The following is an 18,023-nucleotide window of genomic DNA, read 5'->3' on the forward strand; positions in this document are numbered from 1 at the left end:
ACTGTTTACTGAGGATATTACATGTTTTCAGATGAGTCCTTCATTTCCAGGTCATTACTGAGAGCTATCCAATTTCCTGCAGTTTTAAATGAGTAGTGTTATTGTATGATCCTGATAATCTCTTTTTCACTGGATTTCCTGCAGAAATGATCACGCAAAGCCACTGACCTATTTTTCTCCTTTGGGAACCTGTGAAACAGCCAGATGCTTCAGGTGCAGCTACTGTGGCTTCATTACAACAGAATTAAACAGAAAAAACAATACCAATGACAAACCTCATTCGTCATTGTCAGCTAATCAGCTTTATAGATCTGCACACTTGCAATTTTACACCAGAGCTCGGGGAGAAATCAATTGTAGAAGAGACTGAGATACCAGCTCCAATTGCAGCAGAGGCAAAAACCACAACACTGCACTTTCAGTCAGGAGCATGGGCTGTATATAGAAAAAATATACAATCTCTGGTAAGGAGCATGACACTTTTACAAATAGGAGTCCTCACTCCCATGTCAAATTTCTAGCATTTTAAAGACAAAATTCCCTCACTGATACTTTTAAATACTAATACTTTGATGGTTTTGTTTATTATTTTTAATAAAGTTCTTTTTCTTAAAGACCAAACCAATATTTTAACAGATTTCCAAAAAGGAATTCAAATAAATATTTCCATGTAAACCTGGAAATGATTCAGAAAATTTGGAGACATTGCTCTTGAACTGGTAACCACCACCAAAATGTCTCCAACCTGACCAAAAGAAGTAACTCTGCGTTCTTTAGGCACCTGTGTAAAGAGCAGCAGTTCTCTGCCTTGTCAATGTCAGAGGTCAGAGGAGAGATGGAGAAAGGCCAGATTGCTGGATTACAGCAGCATCCCACACTGGGTTACACTGCTGTCGGCTAAGAACAGGAAACTGAGCTTACAGTTTACATGGGTGCATTAAAAATTGGAAACATTTTGCTTGGTCTGATGAGTCTCGATTTCTTCTACTGTCAGTAGAGTCCGAATTTGGTGTAAACATCATGAAAGCATTCGCTCTACCTTGTGTCCAAGGTTCTGGCTGCTGCTCGTGTATCAACTGAGCATCATATAAACACACAGCCTGACTGACTATTGTTGCTGACCGTATCCATCCTTTTATGACCCCAGTGTACCATCTTCTGATGGCTGCTTCCAGCAAGATAACACACCGTGTTGCAAAGCTCAAATCATCTCAGACTGGTTTCTTGAACGTAGCAGTGACTGAATGACTGTACCCACACTCACAGCCTCCACAGTCATCACAGAAGATTCACATCATACACGTGCAGTCGACAAATCTGCAGCAACTGTGTGATGACAAGAGGGCCAACCCGCTACTAGCAAGGTGTACCGATTAACAGTGTTGGGAAGGTTAGTTTTAAAATGTATTCCACTACAGATTACAAAATACATGCCCCAAAATATATTTTGTAACGTATTCCGTTACGTTACTCAATGAGAGTAACGTATTCTGAATACTTTGGATTACTTAATATATTATCATGCTTTTTACAACTACATGAATGTACTATTGCTGTGTGGTTTCTTACTATTGCTGAAGGTCTGCGGCTCCGAACCGTGGTAAAGGGACCTCTGGCTAATACGTTGGGTTCGTGTTGGGCTCGAAGCCGAAAACTAGCTTTACCTTGTTGTCTGGGTCAACTTTGCTTGCGAGAGACAGAGAGAGGCTTTGAAAGGCTGCTCCAATGGAACTTGTTGTTTTTGGAGGAAAACACGAACACAGTGTACAGTCGAGTCTTAATAGCTTACTTACAACTGGGCTTGTCAGGCACTCTTCTTGGCTGCTGTGATTATTATTATATTTACATGCTTCCAGCTCCCATTTCTGCTCAATGACAACTCTACTTTTCCACTCTCCCTTTTCCCCCTCCTCGTGCTCACAGACACATAACGTGTATGGCAGTCCATTCTCCCTGCAGCATGGACTACACTGCCCATGAGGCTACATTCTTTAGGGCTATGCCTGTAGCATTCTGCCTATCCGGTTGTTCAGTCTGACGTCACTAGCTGTGTCTGGGTCTAAACTCCGCTGCAGGTCCATATATCAAACGATCACTATGGCATTACTGAGAGTTGAAAAACTGTCTAAAGTCTTTCATCTTTAATAAAATTATCAGCGTTCTGCTCTACCAGGTGTAACAATTGAGTTTAACATCCAGGCATCCATGAAAACGGAATTTATGACATTAAACGGAGTTAGAAGTTAGCAGGGAGTTAGCTCGCTAGCTTCTATCTAAATACAATATAGCATGTCCTGACTGCAGGGTTTTGGAAACAAATTAAAACGTACAGCTCTGCTATCACTTCCAGCATAAATAAAAGTTAACGTGAGTGTTCTCGGTGGTCAGGAACAAATGTAATCACATGGCAGAATGCTGTAAAAGGACCAAACTTCAGCTAGGAGAACAACTGAGATAATCCATCCACAATACGAGGTTAGTCATTCATATACTGCTGCATGGGCTGGGCTGTAGTTACATCCTAAGGTTTTAAAAACTGAGCTTAAATAAATGATTAGCGGTAATAAAAGCCGAGGAGGTCAACAGGGATCACTGACTGTTTTAGGAGCTTTTTGAGATCAAATAGAAGAAAATACATAACATTAAACATGTTAACAACACAAAAGCCATATTAAACGCAGACTACTTTAGACCCGGAAGTAGGATTCGTCGCGTCATCACTGAACAACCGGATTAGCTTAGCACAACAACAACAACAACAACAACAGCTCTCTCACCCAGGAAACACACCCTCACCCTGTAACCATGGCAACTGTAACAGAACATAGCTGTCAAACAAAACCCAAACAGTCCTGACCCACCACAATATGAAACAAATATCGCTGTGTAATCCATTTATTTCAACAAAGTAACTGTATTCTAAATACCACCTTTTTAAGCGGTAACTGTAACGGAATACAGTTACTCATATTTTGTATTTTAAATAAGTAACGGCGGTACATGTATTCCGTTACTCCCCAACACTGCCGATTAAAGTGGCTGCTGATACTGATATTAATGATGATATATTACAATGTGAACAGTGAACCCACAGTCATCTAGAAATCCCAGTCTCTGAAAACATGCATATGGATCAATACCTGCTTTTGCTGGTTATGGGATTAATTTGACCAAATAACCACAGATTTAAATTAAACACATTTTTATTTGTTGTTGTTGTTGTTCTTGTCGTGTCATATCTCTCGGATAAATCTGTTACTGTTTGTATGAAACAGCTGACGTCTGAAACAACCGTTCTGCCTCGTGGAGTACCTCAGGGATCTCTTTTGGGTCTGATTCTTTTGCTTTAAATTAGATGGCATATCAGCTTCTTCAGACTTTTCGGTTCAATCATGCTGGTGTCAAAGGCTGAACTTGAGATGAATTTTCATGCTTTTATCTCTTCGTATTTGGAATTTTTGTAACAGTCTTTTTACTTCAGATTTTAAGACTGTGCAGAATCCTGTCACAGAACTTTTAACTGGTGCCAACAGAAGATCACTCACCACTCCAGTTTTGGCTTCTCTTCATGTTTTACCAAACATTTTAGAATTAATTTTAAATTTTTAGTTTTAACTTTTAAGACCTCCATGGTGGATCTCCCCAGTAAATCATGACCTGCTGAAACCTCAGACTTTTTGCTGCTGGCCCCACTAACAGCTCTAAAACCTGTGGGGATCGGACTTTTCAGGCAGTTTTACCAAGGTTGTAGAATTCTCTTCTGCTCTCTCTACACAGCACAGACTCTACTTCCTCTTTTAAAGAAGCAGCTGAAGATATTTTTATAGAGTCAAGCTTTTAATCAGCCTGTTTTATGTTGAATTATATTATGCTTTACATTGTTATGATATACTTTTAGCTAACTATTGTAACCTTTCTTGCTGATGTGCATTATATGGATTTTGTTCCCTTGCAGATGCATTACGTATCTTCGAGCCATTACTAATGCTTTATGCAAATCCAGTGTAGGAGGCCATGAATGAAGTTAGTTTGGGTAAAGCGGTGCTCTCAACAGATGTTGTATTCTATACATTTTTAGTTTTACGAAGGGTTTGGTAAATATTTAATGACAGCATTAATGGCGAATGGAAGACTTGTGGAAAATGTTAATAGAAGTCATTCATCAAGCATGTTTGAAAACAATTAGCAGTTCCCTCACGGTTAATGTTTTTTGTTAATTGAAACCCTATTAAATCAAATTGCTGTCAGGCAGGATCATAATTTTGTTAGCCTTTCTACTTAAAATGATTATGTGTGTGTTAAAGATTCAGGCTAGCATGACACCAGAGCAGAAATGGAATCATTAACCCATCGTTAACCTCACATGATCAATTGTAAAAGCGCTTCCAGGCTCTGTGTGCAGCTCGTGAAGGTCAGACGTAACATTTAGATGGACTCACTACCTTATTGAACCAAAGCTTTCATTTAATCTGCTTTATTTTTGCCTCTGCCTCATCCCAGTCTTTTCATTAGCCAGCATCCACCTTAAGACAAATGTTGCTCCGGGTGGCCCTAGGTCTGTCTGCACAGGGTATCCATCATTAGGATGTGACATGTAGTGCCAAGGGTCACACACACATATGCTCTGTGTAATTGCAGATGGATACCCACAAGATGAAATGATTTACAAGTGGAGGAAGAACTCTGTGGAGGCGGCTGACCAAAAGTCCTGGCGTCTGTACCAGTTTGATTTTATGGGCCTGAGGAACACTACAGACGTCATAAAGACTACAGCAGGTAAAGAAGCACAAATTCATCTGTTTAACATTCGTAAACATTGCTGCTAACAGGCTGGAAATGGGTTGATATTTGGAGTCAGCGTGCATTGAGACAGTGCCGCTTCATTTCCACTCCTTCATTCTTTTATTGTGCAACGATTTGTGTTACAAAATCATGTTTAGCCAAACTGTTTGGAGACTAATTTGGGATATTAGATGACTATCATGCTCAGAAAAGAAACGGCAACAATAATAAGAAAATCTGGCAAGAAACAACAGATAAAATATTCACAGGACTTTCACTGCCTTCCACTCCCACTGTGGGATTTCATCCAGTTTGTCAATGAAAAATGACTTCTTTCTGTTTAAACTGCAAAGTCAAACTCTTGCTGTCCCTGGGAGGTCCCTACTAAGATAAATACATATTCATTAGTTAGACCACTTACTGTTATCTTTTTGTTTACACTGAGATTACAAACAGTAAAGGTCCCCAAAATACAGCTCTTTATTTCTCCATCTGTCATTAAATACAGTTCACTGAACGCGTTTTTGCCCAGTGGTTCCCAAAGTGGGTGAAGATGACCATAGGAAAAATATATAATATTATGTATAAGTATATAATACATATACTCATCAACTCCTCGTGAAGTGGTAAAGAAACTGAAAAGTCTAGCAGGAAATAGAGGCCCTTCACCTTCAAACTAAAATCTACACCTTTTGAAACATGTTGGTTTCAAAGGCACTTTTTCCGTTTCTGGTTTGATTTTTGGTTTTCTTTCACAACCAGTTGGTGGTTAGTTGGCAAGTGTTTGCAGACTAATTGGCATCATCTTGCAAACTATAGATAACAGCAATCAATAAAAAGAAGAACGCGCAGGATGTTCCATGAGGATGAAGTAATGCTTCATCAGCATGAGGTCCAGGACACCATTATCACACTTGCATCTAGAAGGTTTCAAAGTATGGCAAACTAGCTACTGTAGCAGCTTATTAATGTTAGTGTGCTTTATTGCCAACGCTTTCAAAGCCACGTCACTATTACTTTTTGTCTTGTGTGCAGTTTGTGTTGTCACCTGCTGACTTGGTGGACTCGGTACTTGAGAGTGTTTGGATTTCCACTGGAAAAAAATCAATTTCCATAACATGTGTTAAACTTCCATAACTTTTTTTTAACTAAAATAAAGAGTCAAGGGGCAACTGCTGTTGTGCATCAGTACCACAGAAAACAGCATTCATGCTGAAACGCATTCACAGGCTTTCAGAGGCGTTGAGGACGCTCTCATCTTTTAAGATTTGTTACAGTCTGCTGACATAATGGCAGTAAAAAAAACTTATTTTTTTCATATTCATAAAATTCTTATATATATTCTTATATATTTAATTTCAGCCCTACTTGCCTTCATTAATGTTGCCAGTTACTGTAGGAATAGTGAACGTCTGTGTCCACAAACAGTTTTTTATCTTCTTTTTTTTTTTTTTTTTTTTTTGACATATTCGATGAAGCCCAGCATTTACACCACTCACACTTCTCACTGCCTGTGTGGTTGGGAGATGAGGCTGATGTCACTAACATGACAGTAAATGAAAACGTTTGGAATTACTTTACCACAGACGCTGATACTAAAATACAGAAAAGCAATTACAGAGTGTAAACGGATGAAAAGGTTTTACAAAAAAAAAGAAATGACAATGATGTATATGTAGTATCGAAAACGGGTTCTGATGTTATGTCAGCAAATTTCTTTTAGGGTGTAAGTAGTTAACTTCATGGATTATCACTGACTGAAAGCATAACTTTTTCTAATGTATTTCAGTGTTCCTCTCAGTAATATTAAACATCGGCTGTAGAGAGAAATAATTTATAAGGGCCCGCATTCACAGGAAGCTGTATGTGATCTGCATAAGGCTGACTCAGCTCTTGTATTTTTAGAAATGCTATACAGTACTGTTCAGAGGTTTTTGGCTCTTAAAATTAAGTAAAAACTCTTCCAAAAGTAAAGATACTTCATACAACATGCAGTAAGCAGAAATAAAATGAGGCAGGTCATTTGTTCCAAGCATCTTGTGGAACTTTCTGCAGCTGTTCCGTGGATTTAGTCTCCGTGTTTTGTGTCTTTGTGTAATCCATATGTAATCTATGTTCGACTCTGTGGTGTTGTATTCAGGGGTCTGTGTGCAGGCAAATAATTCACAAGCAGCTGTGAGACTCTTTTCAAAGGCAAACTGAGGAAAGTTTCATTACTCACTGTAGAAATACCTGAAAGGAAAAATAAATTCTCAATATTCGCTTATCAGATTTCCTCTGGAGGCGTTCATTTATCATCCGAACGAAGCAATTTATAATTCATCTATATATGTGCCAACATAAATTTGATAATTAGTAACAATCTCTCAGAACATTAAACTTTAATGAAAATAAATTAATGGCAAAAACCATCAATAAAGAAATTTTAACTGGAACTGTTGCATTTTATATGACCAGACTTCCATTAACTGTCACGTATCTAAATATCCTTATACGTGTTCACAGTGATACTGCCCATTGAGGGCAAGGGCAAGTATACTGACTGTGATGCTGGGAAATAGAGGCTCACTGCACAGTGCTGCCTTTATTAGATTCAACAGTAGAATTACCTGATCTTGTTTTTTAATGGCTGACAGATTACATGTTACTCCCCGCTGCCTGCCTGCTGTCTTTAAAGACATGTGATTGTCAGCCAGGTGGAAAACAAAGTGATGATTATGATTCTGGTCTGTAGTTCTCGTGTTACCCTAACTCACAGTTCCACCTGGCTACATGTGCAACAGTATCTTTTCATTTGCCATGTTTAAAAAAAAAAAAGAAAAGAAAAGTTAATACTTGTTACTTTATTGGAATTATTATTTAATAATAAATTAATTATTATTAGTTATTATTCTGTAACATGGCCTGAAATGTCATTATCACATAATTACTCATTAACAGTATAAACTACACACACACAAATAAATATATAAATGAATAAGCCAAAAAAACACTTCAAAGTGATTAATCTGATGTGCAGGTAGAAATGCAGACTACGTTGCTCATCGTCACACACTGGTTTTTGGTCAAGTAGTCAATATTAATCCTACAGGATTTGTGTTGGAGCGCCACCACTGGTTTTCATCCATTCTATACTGGGCCATAATTGGACAGATTAGGCAGCCAAACTGTAAAACCAGTATTTAATGCTATAGCAATATAAACATCTGTATACTTAACTTATTTTTACATAATCTGTTCATAACTATTCCACAATTTATACTACCCTTATCTGTATATAATCTACTCTTATAGCATTTTCTGCTCTTGCACTTCTGATTAGATGCAAACTGTATTTCGTTACCCTGTATTTATACATGTGTAATGACAAAGTTGAATCCTAATCCTAATTAGAAATTTATGTTAAAATCATATACAAATAATGTATTACTGCACCAAATCTAAAGGACTGAAGTAAAACCACAGACAGCATACAAGAAATCACATATTGGCTTGTATATCAAGTCTTGTTATGAAGCCTCGATAGCAGCTTTTTAGCCATTGCCATCTTTGCGCTTTTAAACCAGATGTGATAAGGGGAAGGGGAAAGCGGGAAGTCATTAGCCAGTGAGCATACCCTGGATAATCTTCCTCTTGGAATGACCGAAATGTACAAAATGAACTTGATGTTTTAATCAGCATTACCTGATATAAGTTACTGAGCCCATAAACCAGAAACGGTACGTATTTATTTATACAGAAAAAGAAAGTCTTTTTGCAACAACGGATCACGCCCCTCTGGTGGCCTTTAAAATAAATGCATGTTTAGGGCACTTTTGATATACTTTTTAGACCTTTTTTTTTTAATGCAGTTGAAAAACTGTTTGCACATTTAAACGGAACTTGTGTAACTCGTGTATGATAAGTGACCTTAAAGGTTATTTTATTAATCTTTTTAGCTGCTTCACAGCGAGCTGTTGTCACTCACTGCTGTTTGTTGGTTTGTTTGGGACATTTATGGCAAATGGCCTGTATTTGTATAGTGCTTTACTAGTCCCTAAGAACCCCAAAGTGCTTTACACGTTCAGTCATTCACCCATTCACACACACATTCACACACTGGTGATGGCAGCTACATTGTAGCCACAGCCACCCTAGGGCGCACTGACAGAGGCGAGGCTGCCGGACACTGGCGCCACCGGGCCCTCTGACCACCACCAGTAGGCAACCGGTGAAGTGTCTTGCCCAAGGACACAACGACCAAGACTGTCGGAGCCGGGGCTCAAACCGGCAACCTTCCGATTACAAGACGAACTGCCAACTCTTGAGCCACGATCGCCATTTATGTACTTATTTAAATGGTAACAATGCAGGGATTGCAACAAAAAAAAAAGAAAGAAGAAGAAGACATTTGTGGACTTTTCCACAATCTTTGTTTCAGCTTGCATTCTTTGGCCAGATTTACTAATGCCCTGCCCCAGCACAAACTGGGTTTGGCATAAAAAAAGTGTTTTCTATTTACAGAGTGCAGTAACAAGTGTATGGGAAGTCACAGTTTCACAACTGACCCTGTTGCATGAAATTCCTTCTGAAGTCGCAACATATAGGGGGGAGAATATTTAAATAAAGCTTGTAAACTTAGTTACCAAAGGTTTGCGATATGTAGTTAATGGTTAATTGCACCAGTATTTAACATGTCTTATTTTTTGCACTTAATATCGAAATGAAAAGAACCACCCCATTGTGTGGAATTTTTTACATGATCAGAACAACTGATTGAACCATCCAGAAGTTTCACATGGTTGTTATTTTCACACACAGGCGACTACGTGGTGATGACCGTGTACTTTGACCTGAGCAGAAGAATGGGCTACTTCACCATCCAGACATACATCCCCTGCATCCTCACTGTGGTTTTGTCCTGGGTGTCCTTCTGGATTAAAAAAGATGCCACTCCAGCCAGAACAGCTTTAGGTACAGTGAACTGATGACACCTGAGGGTCTGTCTTTAAAGGAACAGTACTGCACCGCATTAAATACATGGAAATAATACAGGAAGCATTACTTCAACATCCCACTTACAAGATTTAAGTTTGCACTTTTTGGTTATGTGTTTTTGAGGATTCATCTTTATGTGCTTCTCAGATATTTGTCACTAAAATCACTCCATCTGTCTGCTCTTTTGTGTTTTTCTCTTTCGTGCATGCTTTCTGTTGTTGTGCAGTCCTGTGGAACATTTTTTGTGAAGGTAACAATTTTTATTTGCTCTCTTTTTCTCCATTATTCACATCTGAGTGAGGAAATATTGACCCAGCCTTGAGTTAAAGGATTGGATAAAATGCTGAGTTTAACCACTAAAATTTCAAATTTATAAGCCCTCTAAATGTAGCTGTGTAAGCTGTTTTTACCACTGTTGTGTGAAATTATATTTTTGCTGATGAATGTGCTGTTATTGGAGCTAAAAAGGAAAATGCTACAGCTCGGTGTCACAAGGCTCCCTGTATCGCCCACCATCACCGTGTTCGATACTGTTCGCTCACACAGAGTTAGAAAATGAACGAGTGCTTTTAATCTGTCATCTTTGCTCTAAAGCATGCCGATCAATCGCTTGCAAGTCGGGAAGAAGAATGAAGATAATGAATGGATCTTAGATGTAAGCTGATTGTAAATGTATCTGGCAAGCCAGGCCAGTGTGGGAGTAAAGATAAAGCCCCTTTAGGACTCAGTCAAGGTCAGAAAACCTTTCAGCTGACTTAAACACTTACACTTCTAACTTTGTTTAGTAGCATGCTTATACTCTATGAACATTTCTTTACAGAACCTCATAGTTTCACACTTTAAGCTGTCAGTAAAAAGTAAAATGCCTCCGAGACGTTCCTCTCATCCAGCCTGCTTTTCATGCTGTTGTTTAGAGGAAAAACTCTGTGTCACAGCAACAGCAGAAGTCAGGTAAGCAGTGGCAAGCAGAGGCTAAAGGAAAAGTGCGAGATGTCCGCCTAAAATAGATGGGGCCAGCCTGTTACCATAGGAACCTCAGTGAAACAGTAACGGATGTTTTTTTTTTTTCCTTTAAAGGCATCTCTTTAAAGCTCACAGAGGAGCGAGATTGGCGAGCGAACAAATGAAATTATTCAGAGATGCTGGAGGGATAGCGGTCTTCATTATATCTAATTAATTCATCGTTTGTCACATAAATGACACATTTGGCTTCTAACACGACTAAATAGCACAAGCAAAATAAAATAAAGGCCTACTGTAACTAATTTAATACAGAGCGAGCCACGACAATTAATAGGAAAATATGAATTAATACAACATAAGAAATAACTGTGTGTTTGGAGGACTGCACGTAAATACGCTTCTGTAATTTTTACATGGGATGAATTCCCACACGTGTTGCTCATTATCACTCTTCATGCCCATCAGTCGCATCAAACCCCAAACACAAGTGTTGTTGTTGGTGCTGACAAAGGATATGTTAATCAAAAACATTCGAGTGATTCAGTCACCTACTTTGTCACTTTTTTTGTTTTTACGTGCTATTAGTATGATTGCTCATGATTATTATTATTTATAATACAGAGGAGGTACAGGAGTTAGGACAGTCTCCTCACAACACGAGGTTCCTGAGTTGGAACTCTCCATGTGCAGTCTGCACGTTCTCCTGGCGTCCTCCCACAGGCCAAAGACATGCATGTTAGATAAATTGGTGATTCTGAATTGGATATGAATGGTTCTCATTGTCCCTTTGTTAACCTTGTGATAGATAGACTGGTAAACGGGTTGTACACCTCTCACCTGGTGACAGCTGGGATACGCTCCAGCTCCAACCCACCCACACCTGCCTTACACCCCATAAATCGAGATGGAGCTAGGAAAATATATAGAACTAAAACAGAGGATGAACTGAGAGGCCTGTTTTGAACACGCACAGCTACTCTAGAGTCCAAAACTAAATATGTGGAGCTGGTGATCAGCACTGAAAGGCAACTTTAACGAATGGGTAAATGGGTTCTTTGCTTGTGGTGATCTGTTGTGTTTAAAGCAACAGTATCACTGATCTCTTCACTGCGACTACCTTGTCTTTGTGTACTCATCGGTGTTTTCAGTGCTGCACTTTCATTGAAATGAAACCATCAGTGTTCTCTTGCGTCTCAGCGTCTAATGTGATCATAAAGGATCTCGAGGCAATCACCTCACAGATGTGTCGATATTTATGTCGATGAGAATCTCTCGGTTGTGTAATCCTCGTCCTGCCTGGCTTTTGCCGGACTGTCTGAGACACTGAACACGCAATGCTTTTTTGAGTTGTTTTTCCACAGTTATTGTTATAATTCTGCATCACCAGCTCAAGTGTCTGTAGAGATTTTAATGTCGGCATTGTGTCACTTTATAGTGATGTGGTTAGCAAGCGCAAACAACAAAACTCAGTTTGGACCAAAGTCACATTCCAAGTGGAAACAGATCCAAAAAACTTGTGTTTGACTGAGACGACTTTTGTTTGTCCTTCAGGTATAACCACAGTTCTGACCATGACCACTCTCAGTACTGTGGCCAGGACATCACTGCCCAGAGTGTCTTATGTCACCGCCATGGACCTTTTTGTCACCGTCTGCTTCCTGTTTGTCTTTGCTGCTCTGATGGAGTACGCTACGTTAAATTACTACTCGTACAGCGTTCGAAGACCCAGCTACATGGAACCGAAAAGACTGGTGAGCTAGTTTGTGCATTTCAAACAGATGTGTTAAATAGTCTCACTGAGTTAGGTCGGTGAACTCTGAGGGAAAAAAACGGTAAAATGTATGCACAGGATTATTGTCACATGTTAGAAAAGTAGTTTTTTTTCTGATAGTGCTTCAGTTCTGTTATCAAAGGATTGAAGTAAGAAAAGTGCTCAGAGATGAGATGATGTGATGGTGCCTTATCTACGCGCTTTGATGGGACCATCACTATTTTACAGGACAGGCGGGCCATCAAATACAGCGAGAACAGAGTCTACCTCATGTCCTGTGCTCTCATCTTACACTTAGTGTCGCACATGAAAATGTTTCCAGACACTGTTAGTGGACACACAACAGACTCAGATGTTCTTTTAGTTCGTCCACTCATGTCAGCAAAGTATCTACAAAGTATCTTTCAGCTTCTTTTATCAGCATCATGATTGCAGTGTGAAAACGTTCCCTGTCAGATTTTTAGACATCATTTCTGACAGCTTGCAGATTAATCAACAGGTGGAAAGCTGTTGAATTTTACTCTTTCATTTTGCCTCAAAGTTTCCTTACAGGGGAGGTTATTATGAACGATTATTTAAAAAATAGATATAAAGACATTTTAATTCGGACTTTAAGAGGCTACTGCCCGTGTTATGGCAAAAATGATTTACTGCCACTGCTGCACTCACTATTTCCCTCATGTCTGGAGAACATGTAGATATTAGACATGTTAAGAGTTTGTCCAGACTGAGCTGCCCTAACAAGGGTACAAAAACACACAGTTGAAAAACATAATCAATGGATATAAAGACGTAAGTTATTCTCCCTCAGAATACTTTAATCTTACTGAGACTAAATGGCTACAAATTGGACCTCAGATCTGTAACCATCAAACTTTCTGGACAATGTTCTGCTTTAAGAAAAAAAAACCTTCTAATGTGATGGGGGGAAAGCATTTGGTACTCAAAAGACTTCTTGTATTTTCAGAACTACTCAGTCCTCGATGTGAGACCTCCTCCACACACAGTCATCGCTTTAAACAACTCCATGTACTGGCAGGAATTTGAAGACCCTTGTGTCTACGAGTGTCTGGACGGAAAAGACTGCCAGAGCTTCTTCTGCTGTTTCGAGGAGTGTAAAGAAGGCGGTTGGAGGAGAGGCCGCGTCCACATAGATGTACATGAACTGGACGCATACTCCCGCGTTTTTTTCCCCACCTCCTTCTTACTCTTCAACATCGTCTACTGGGTAGGCTATCTCTACCTTTAGCACACTGAGGGTGCCTGCTCGGTTTCAGGAGATGGACAGTGCAGCTTAACAGAGGTAATTCAGTCTGAATAAAAGGTAACACCAAATAAACTCTTTCCTGTGGACCCTGAAGAAGTTACCTGGAGATGAAAACACAGTCAGGAGGACTGTGTGTTTGTGGTGTGTGTGTGTGTGTCTGTGTCTGTGTGTGTGTGTGCAGCCCTGTGCCTGGCAGAGATTTCAGCCTCAGTGGCTTCAGGTATGAGAATACATCACAATAGTGACTCTCTTCATATGCTGTACACAGAGGGATGTCAGGATGGACAGTGCACTAACGACGACTTGAAGACGAAGAAGAAAATGTGTCCCAGACTCCTCAGTCAGGAGGATGGCTTGTGTTGTAGGGAATGCTTTTATCCAGTCATCAGTCAGATCCAGATGATGAAAATCCAAGGATGTTCAAACCACTCATAGTGCCTTCCTCTGGAGGGGTAGATACTATCTGCTACAATAATCAGGGAATAATGATTTATTAAGAAAAATAGAAGAGCCTGGCTTTGACTGATTATGGCTATTCTCATTCAGAACCCCATTTAAAAAATGGCCATTTCTTGGAAAACACAAAGGATTATTAGATTCTTATCACTTCATTATGACTTTCAGCCACTAGACATGGCTCATCCCTCCTTCGTCACAACACTTTGAGTTCTCTGTATGTTATAAAGATCAGGCTGGTAAAAGGACGATTCAAATGAACTTGACAGCCAAGATAACAGCGTGTGCTTTACTGGTATATTTTTAATACATTTTATGGTGTTAAACCAATTCTTTCAATGGTTCTTTATACTGTTTGTGTTACTATAGTAACAAGTCAAACTGTGGGTTTTACTTATTCTAAACCCAGAGGGGAGAGGAAAATTAAATTACTGAAGAAAAGTCTGTCTTTGGCACAAAAGACCAGCCAACAGAGATCAACAACCACATGTATGCGCTTATGAAAAAAATACTTTCATTTGAAAGACGTGCTTTTTCTATATTCTGCGAAATACACCTGTTGAATTCCTTGTATTAGATAAGAAGACTTCTTCCAGGACCTATATATGAATTTAGAGCTCACAGCTGGATCGTTTAGGTTAGCATAAAGACTATCGTCTTGGAGTTTATGAATTTTTCCTCCCTGCAATTTGGTTTTTGCACATACGAGAATAAGTCTACTCTGCTTCACTTAGTTTGGCAGGACCAACATCAGTCACACCAATAAATCTGTAGGAACATGACAAAGATGTGGCTTCAGTTAAAATTATCCCATTTAACTCTAGAACACTAATGTGCAGTTTTGTAACATTATATTTAAGTATAAAACATACTTTCCATCAAAATATATTAAAGTACAACAATACATAACAAATTGAAGTACTCTTCCTTTATTTCCCCTATGATCTAATGAAATAAAACGGCTCTAGAATAAGTCAAAAATTTAGGAATCATTAAAAAAAATGAATAACAAAAAATACAAATAATGGAACTGGGAGCTTGTTTTTCGGTCCACCCAGTCCTGAGACATGTGAGCCTTGTCTGGTGAAGGCACAGTCTCCCTGCATTACAGAAAACAGTGAGCGAGAGAAACACAAAAGCACTTATTCTGAGAGGAGAAAATGATCTGCTTAATATTTTTTTTTTTACCATAAAAATTCTATTGGACATTACCACTAAATGATATTTATTCATTGTGTGAGTTAAAATCACCCAACATTCGTGTTCTAAGGTTGAATTTAAATACATATTCCTGGTACAAAATAAAGTATGTCATAAAAAAGTAAAACTTCATCAACTTTTAATGCAAGAAGGATCTAATAAAGCTATGCCAGCTCCAGATTAATAATATGCAGTTATTAACACAAATAACATTTATAATATCCAGGGATGCTAGGCCTGACCTAGACTCATTTTAAGTTCCCACCAAAACAATAAAAACCAGCTTCCCTCTTATCTAATAAAAACCCAGAGACAGCACAGACAAAATATACAAGACTGCAACCTACCAAACAGTAGCATAAAGCATATAACAATAACATGAAAGAGCTTAAATAATACAGCAGGTCAGGTTATAACAGGCCAAACGAAACCCAGAACCTGCTTCAATCAATCATCGAACTCTGGACACGGAGGCAAAATATTCTAGAATGTGTAATTTTTCCTTTAAAAGAAACCTTAGCAGTGAGTTGTTGTTGATCAATGTGAGTCACACATATGGAATGAACCTGAAGTTTTCTTTTACATTTGCAGTAAGATGTGGAGGCTTTGGAGGTGGAAAATTTTGGGGTTAAATGTATTTACAGACAGCAGGCGCAACAAAACTGTTTATGTCTACCAGCTGGATTGTCACAGATTGGGCTCCTTTGAGATGAAACACCCTGGGAGCCGAGGCAGCCATGCTTATAATGGAAGTGTTCTTTTTCTACATGAGCATATTCACACCGTGTATTGGCGTCACACAGCAGCCACTTCTTAGCGCACACTAGATAAAGTAACTAGGCAAAGAATAGTGTTTGTTCTGCTGTTTAACTAATGCCTAGGTTCAATATAATGGGTGTCACTGGTACATAATTGTAGGCACAAATACAATAATCCTGCTTATTACAATCACCAATCTCTGTTTGCATGCAATAAACAGTTACAATTACGCTGAAGAGGCTATGTTAGAAATAGAGTTATCGTTTTAATATGGACTGTTTGTATCATAATTTGATTTCCGTGTTTCCACCTGGCATTAGCGACCGTTGAATTGCCTTAGTGTAGCCCACCCTGAGCTGAGACGAACACCAGAAAGACGTATTTACCTCTGATAAATAACCTCAGCGTGGTGAAGACCTCACTTCAGCAACGGTTACTCCTTTGCTTTTGGCAGTAAACCAAGTCGGAACTTTTTATATCCCTTTTTCAGCTTTTTTCTTTTAATTATATTTGCTATGTTTGTGCCAAATATTTCACACAGGTGCCCTCTCATTTGTTTATTCAGACACGCCTGAGCAACCCTAAAATGGTTATTTTAATGTTTTAATACTGAGGAAACAGCACGGTGTGGTATGCTGGAAAAACACTCTACGAGCGTTGACACTGAGTTATGGTACAGGAACGCATACGTGAATAATGAATTCAGAGCTTTTCTTATTTCTTTATTTGCATCAGTTTAATTAAATGACATCTTAAATGGGAAATGTCAACTTGCAAAAGAATATTGAAAGAACATTTTCAGGATTTCCACACAGAAAAAGGGTAAACTATGTCAAGAATGGTGTAAAGTGCCGCCCACTATGCCAGCAGCTAAAATGAATGAAAATGAAAATGTTGGTTTGCGTGCTCAATGTGTTTCTTCAACAAACACAAAATGCTGAAAGCAGTTCTTTTGATCTCTTTATTTCTCAACTTGAACAGCCACGTATCATTTTCTCTGTCCTAATTTGGGGGCAAAAATGTACTTTTATGATCCATGTTTGTGTTAGCGGAGCTGCCCAGATGTGACAGTGCCCCGACTCCCTTCTGCTGACACATGAAGGGCGATGCAATAAGATTTTGAGTGGTGCTCTACCTTACACTCTTACACTACATTATCATGTAAAGATGAAAAACAAACAAACACATGCTTCAGTTCTTGCTTCTTGGAGGCCTCGCTTTGCTTTTGTCAAACAGGTGATTGAAAAAAAGGCGGACATGTAAAGGGGATCTCACGCTAGTTCTGTTTCACCGGCAGAATCACCAGGATTCACCAGTCGGTCAGTTTAACCTGCCAGATGAGATCTGCCTGTTCATGGACTCTCCACGCTTTGTATTATCAGGCAACAGAAACTAAAACAACAGAAACAGACATGGAAGTGGTATCATTTAACTCACTAACAGGTCAAACGTTACTGTGAGCTTGGCTCTGTATGATGTTCGGACGTTTCTGTAGGGGTTGTGTATTGCTACTTATGTCAGAGCTCATCTCTGGACTTTACATAAAAATGGAAGATGTTCTTTAAACTGTAAATGTGAAGCCAAAATACTGGCAGAGCCATCTTGTACTGATCATTTGTAACTGTGCAGTAATGACCTGGGTCTGGAAAACATGACAGTTTGCAATTAACACAGAATATTTCATATTTTTATCATTTCTAGTGAAAAATATTTTTAGGACGTAAGTAAGTTTCTGGCTGCATTGAGTCACTGAGCTCTTAGGTCACTAGGTATAATATTAACAGTAACTTAGTTAACCTTCAATGTATGAACGTATGAGCTCGTATGTCTGCCATCACCCATTGGATA

The 18,023-nt window shown here is 39.0% G+C and overlaps 1 protein-coding gene across 3 annotated transcripts in view; it reads left to right on the forward strand.

The window, feature by feature from the left end:
- The window catches only part of gabrg3 (gamma-aminobutyric acid type A receptor subunit gamma3), a gene marked incomplete at both ends in the record, with an annotated part of 87,575 nt that extends 73,833 nt beyond the window's left edge, over nucleotides 1-13,742 (forward strand). For 2 of the 3 annotated variants that reach the window (XM_080877538.1, XM_080877539.1), the window contains 4 exons: nucleotides 4,639-4,776; nucleotides 9,583-9,735; nucleotides 12,274-12,473; nucleotides 13,461-13,742. In XM_080877538.1, the coding sequence (XP_080733664.1) occupies nucleotides 4,639-4,776; nucleotides 9,583-9,735; nucleotides 12,274-12,473; nucleotides 13,461-13,742 (773 nt within the window). The remainder of the gene's footprint in view (nucleotides 1-4,638; nucleotides 4,777-9,582; nucleotides 9,736-12,273; nucleotides 12,474-13,460) is intronic. The other variant, XM_080877540.1, reaches the window with a different exon arrangement.
- Nucleotides 13,743-18,023: the final 4,281 nt, after the last annotated feature.

Source organism: Rhamphochromis sp. 'chilingali' (assembly GCF_963969265.1).
Source record: "Rhamphochromis sp. 'chilingali' genome assembly, chromosome: 3".
Taxonomy (NCBI): domain Eukaryota; kingdom Metazoa; phylum Chordata; class Actinopteri; order Cichliformes; family Cichlidae; genus Rhamphochromis; species Rhamphochromis sp. 'chilingali'.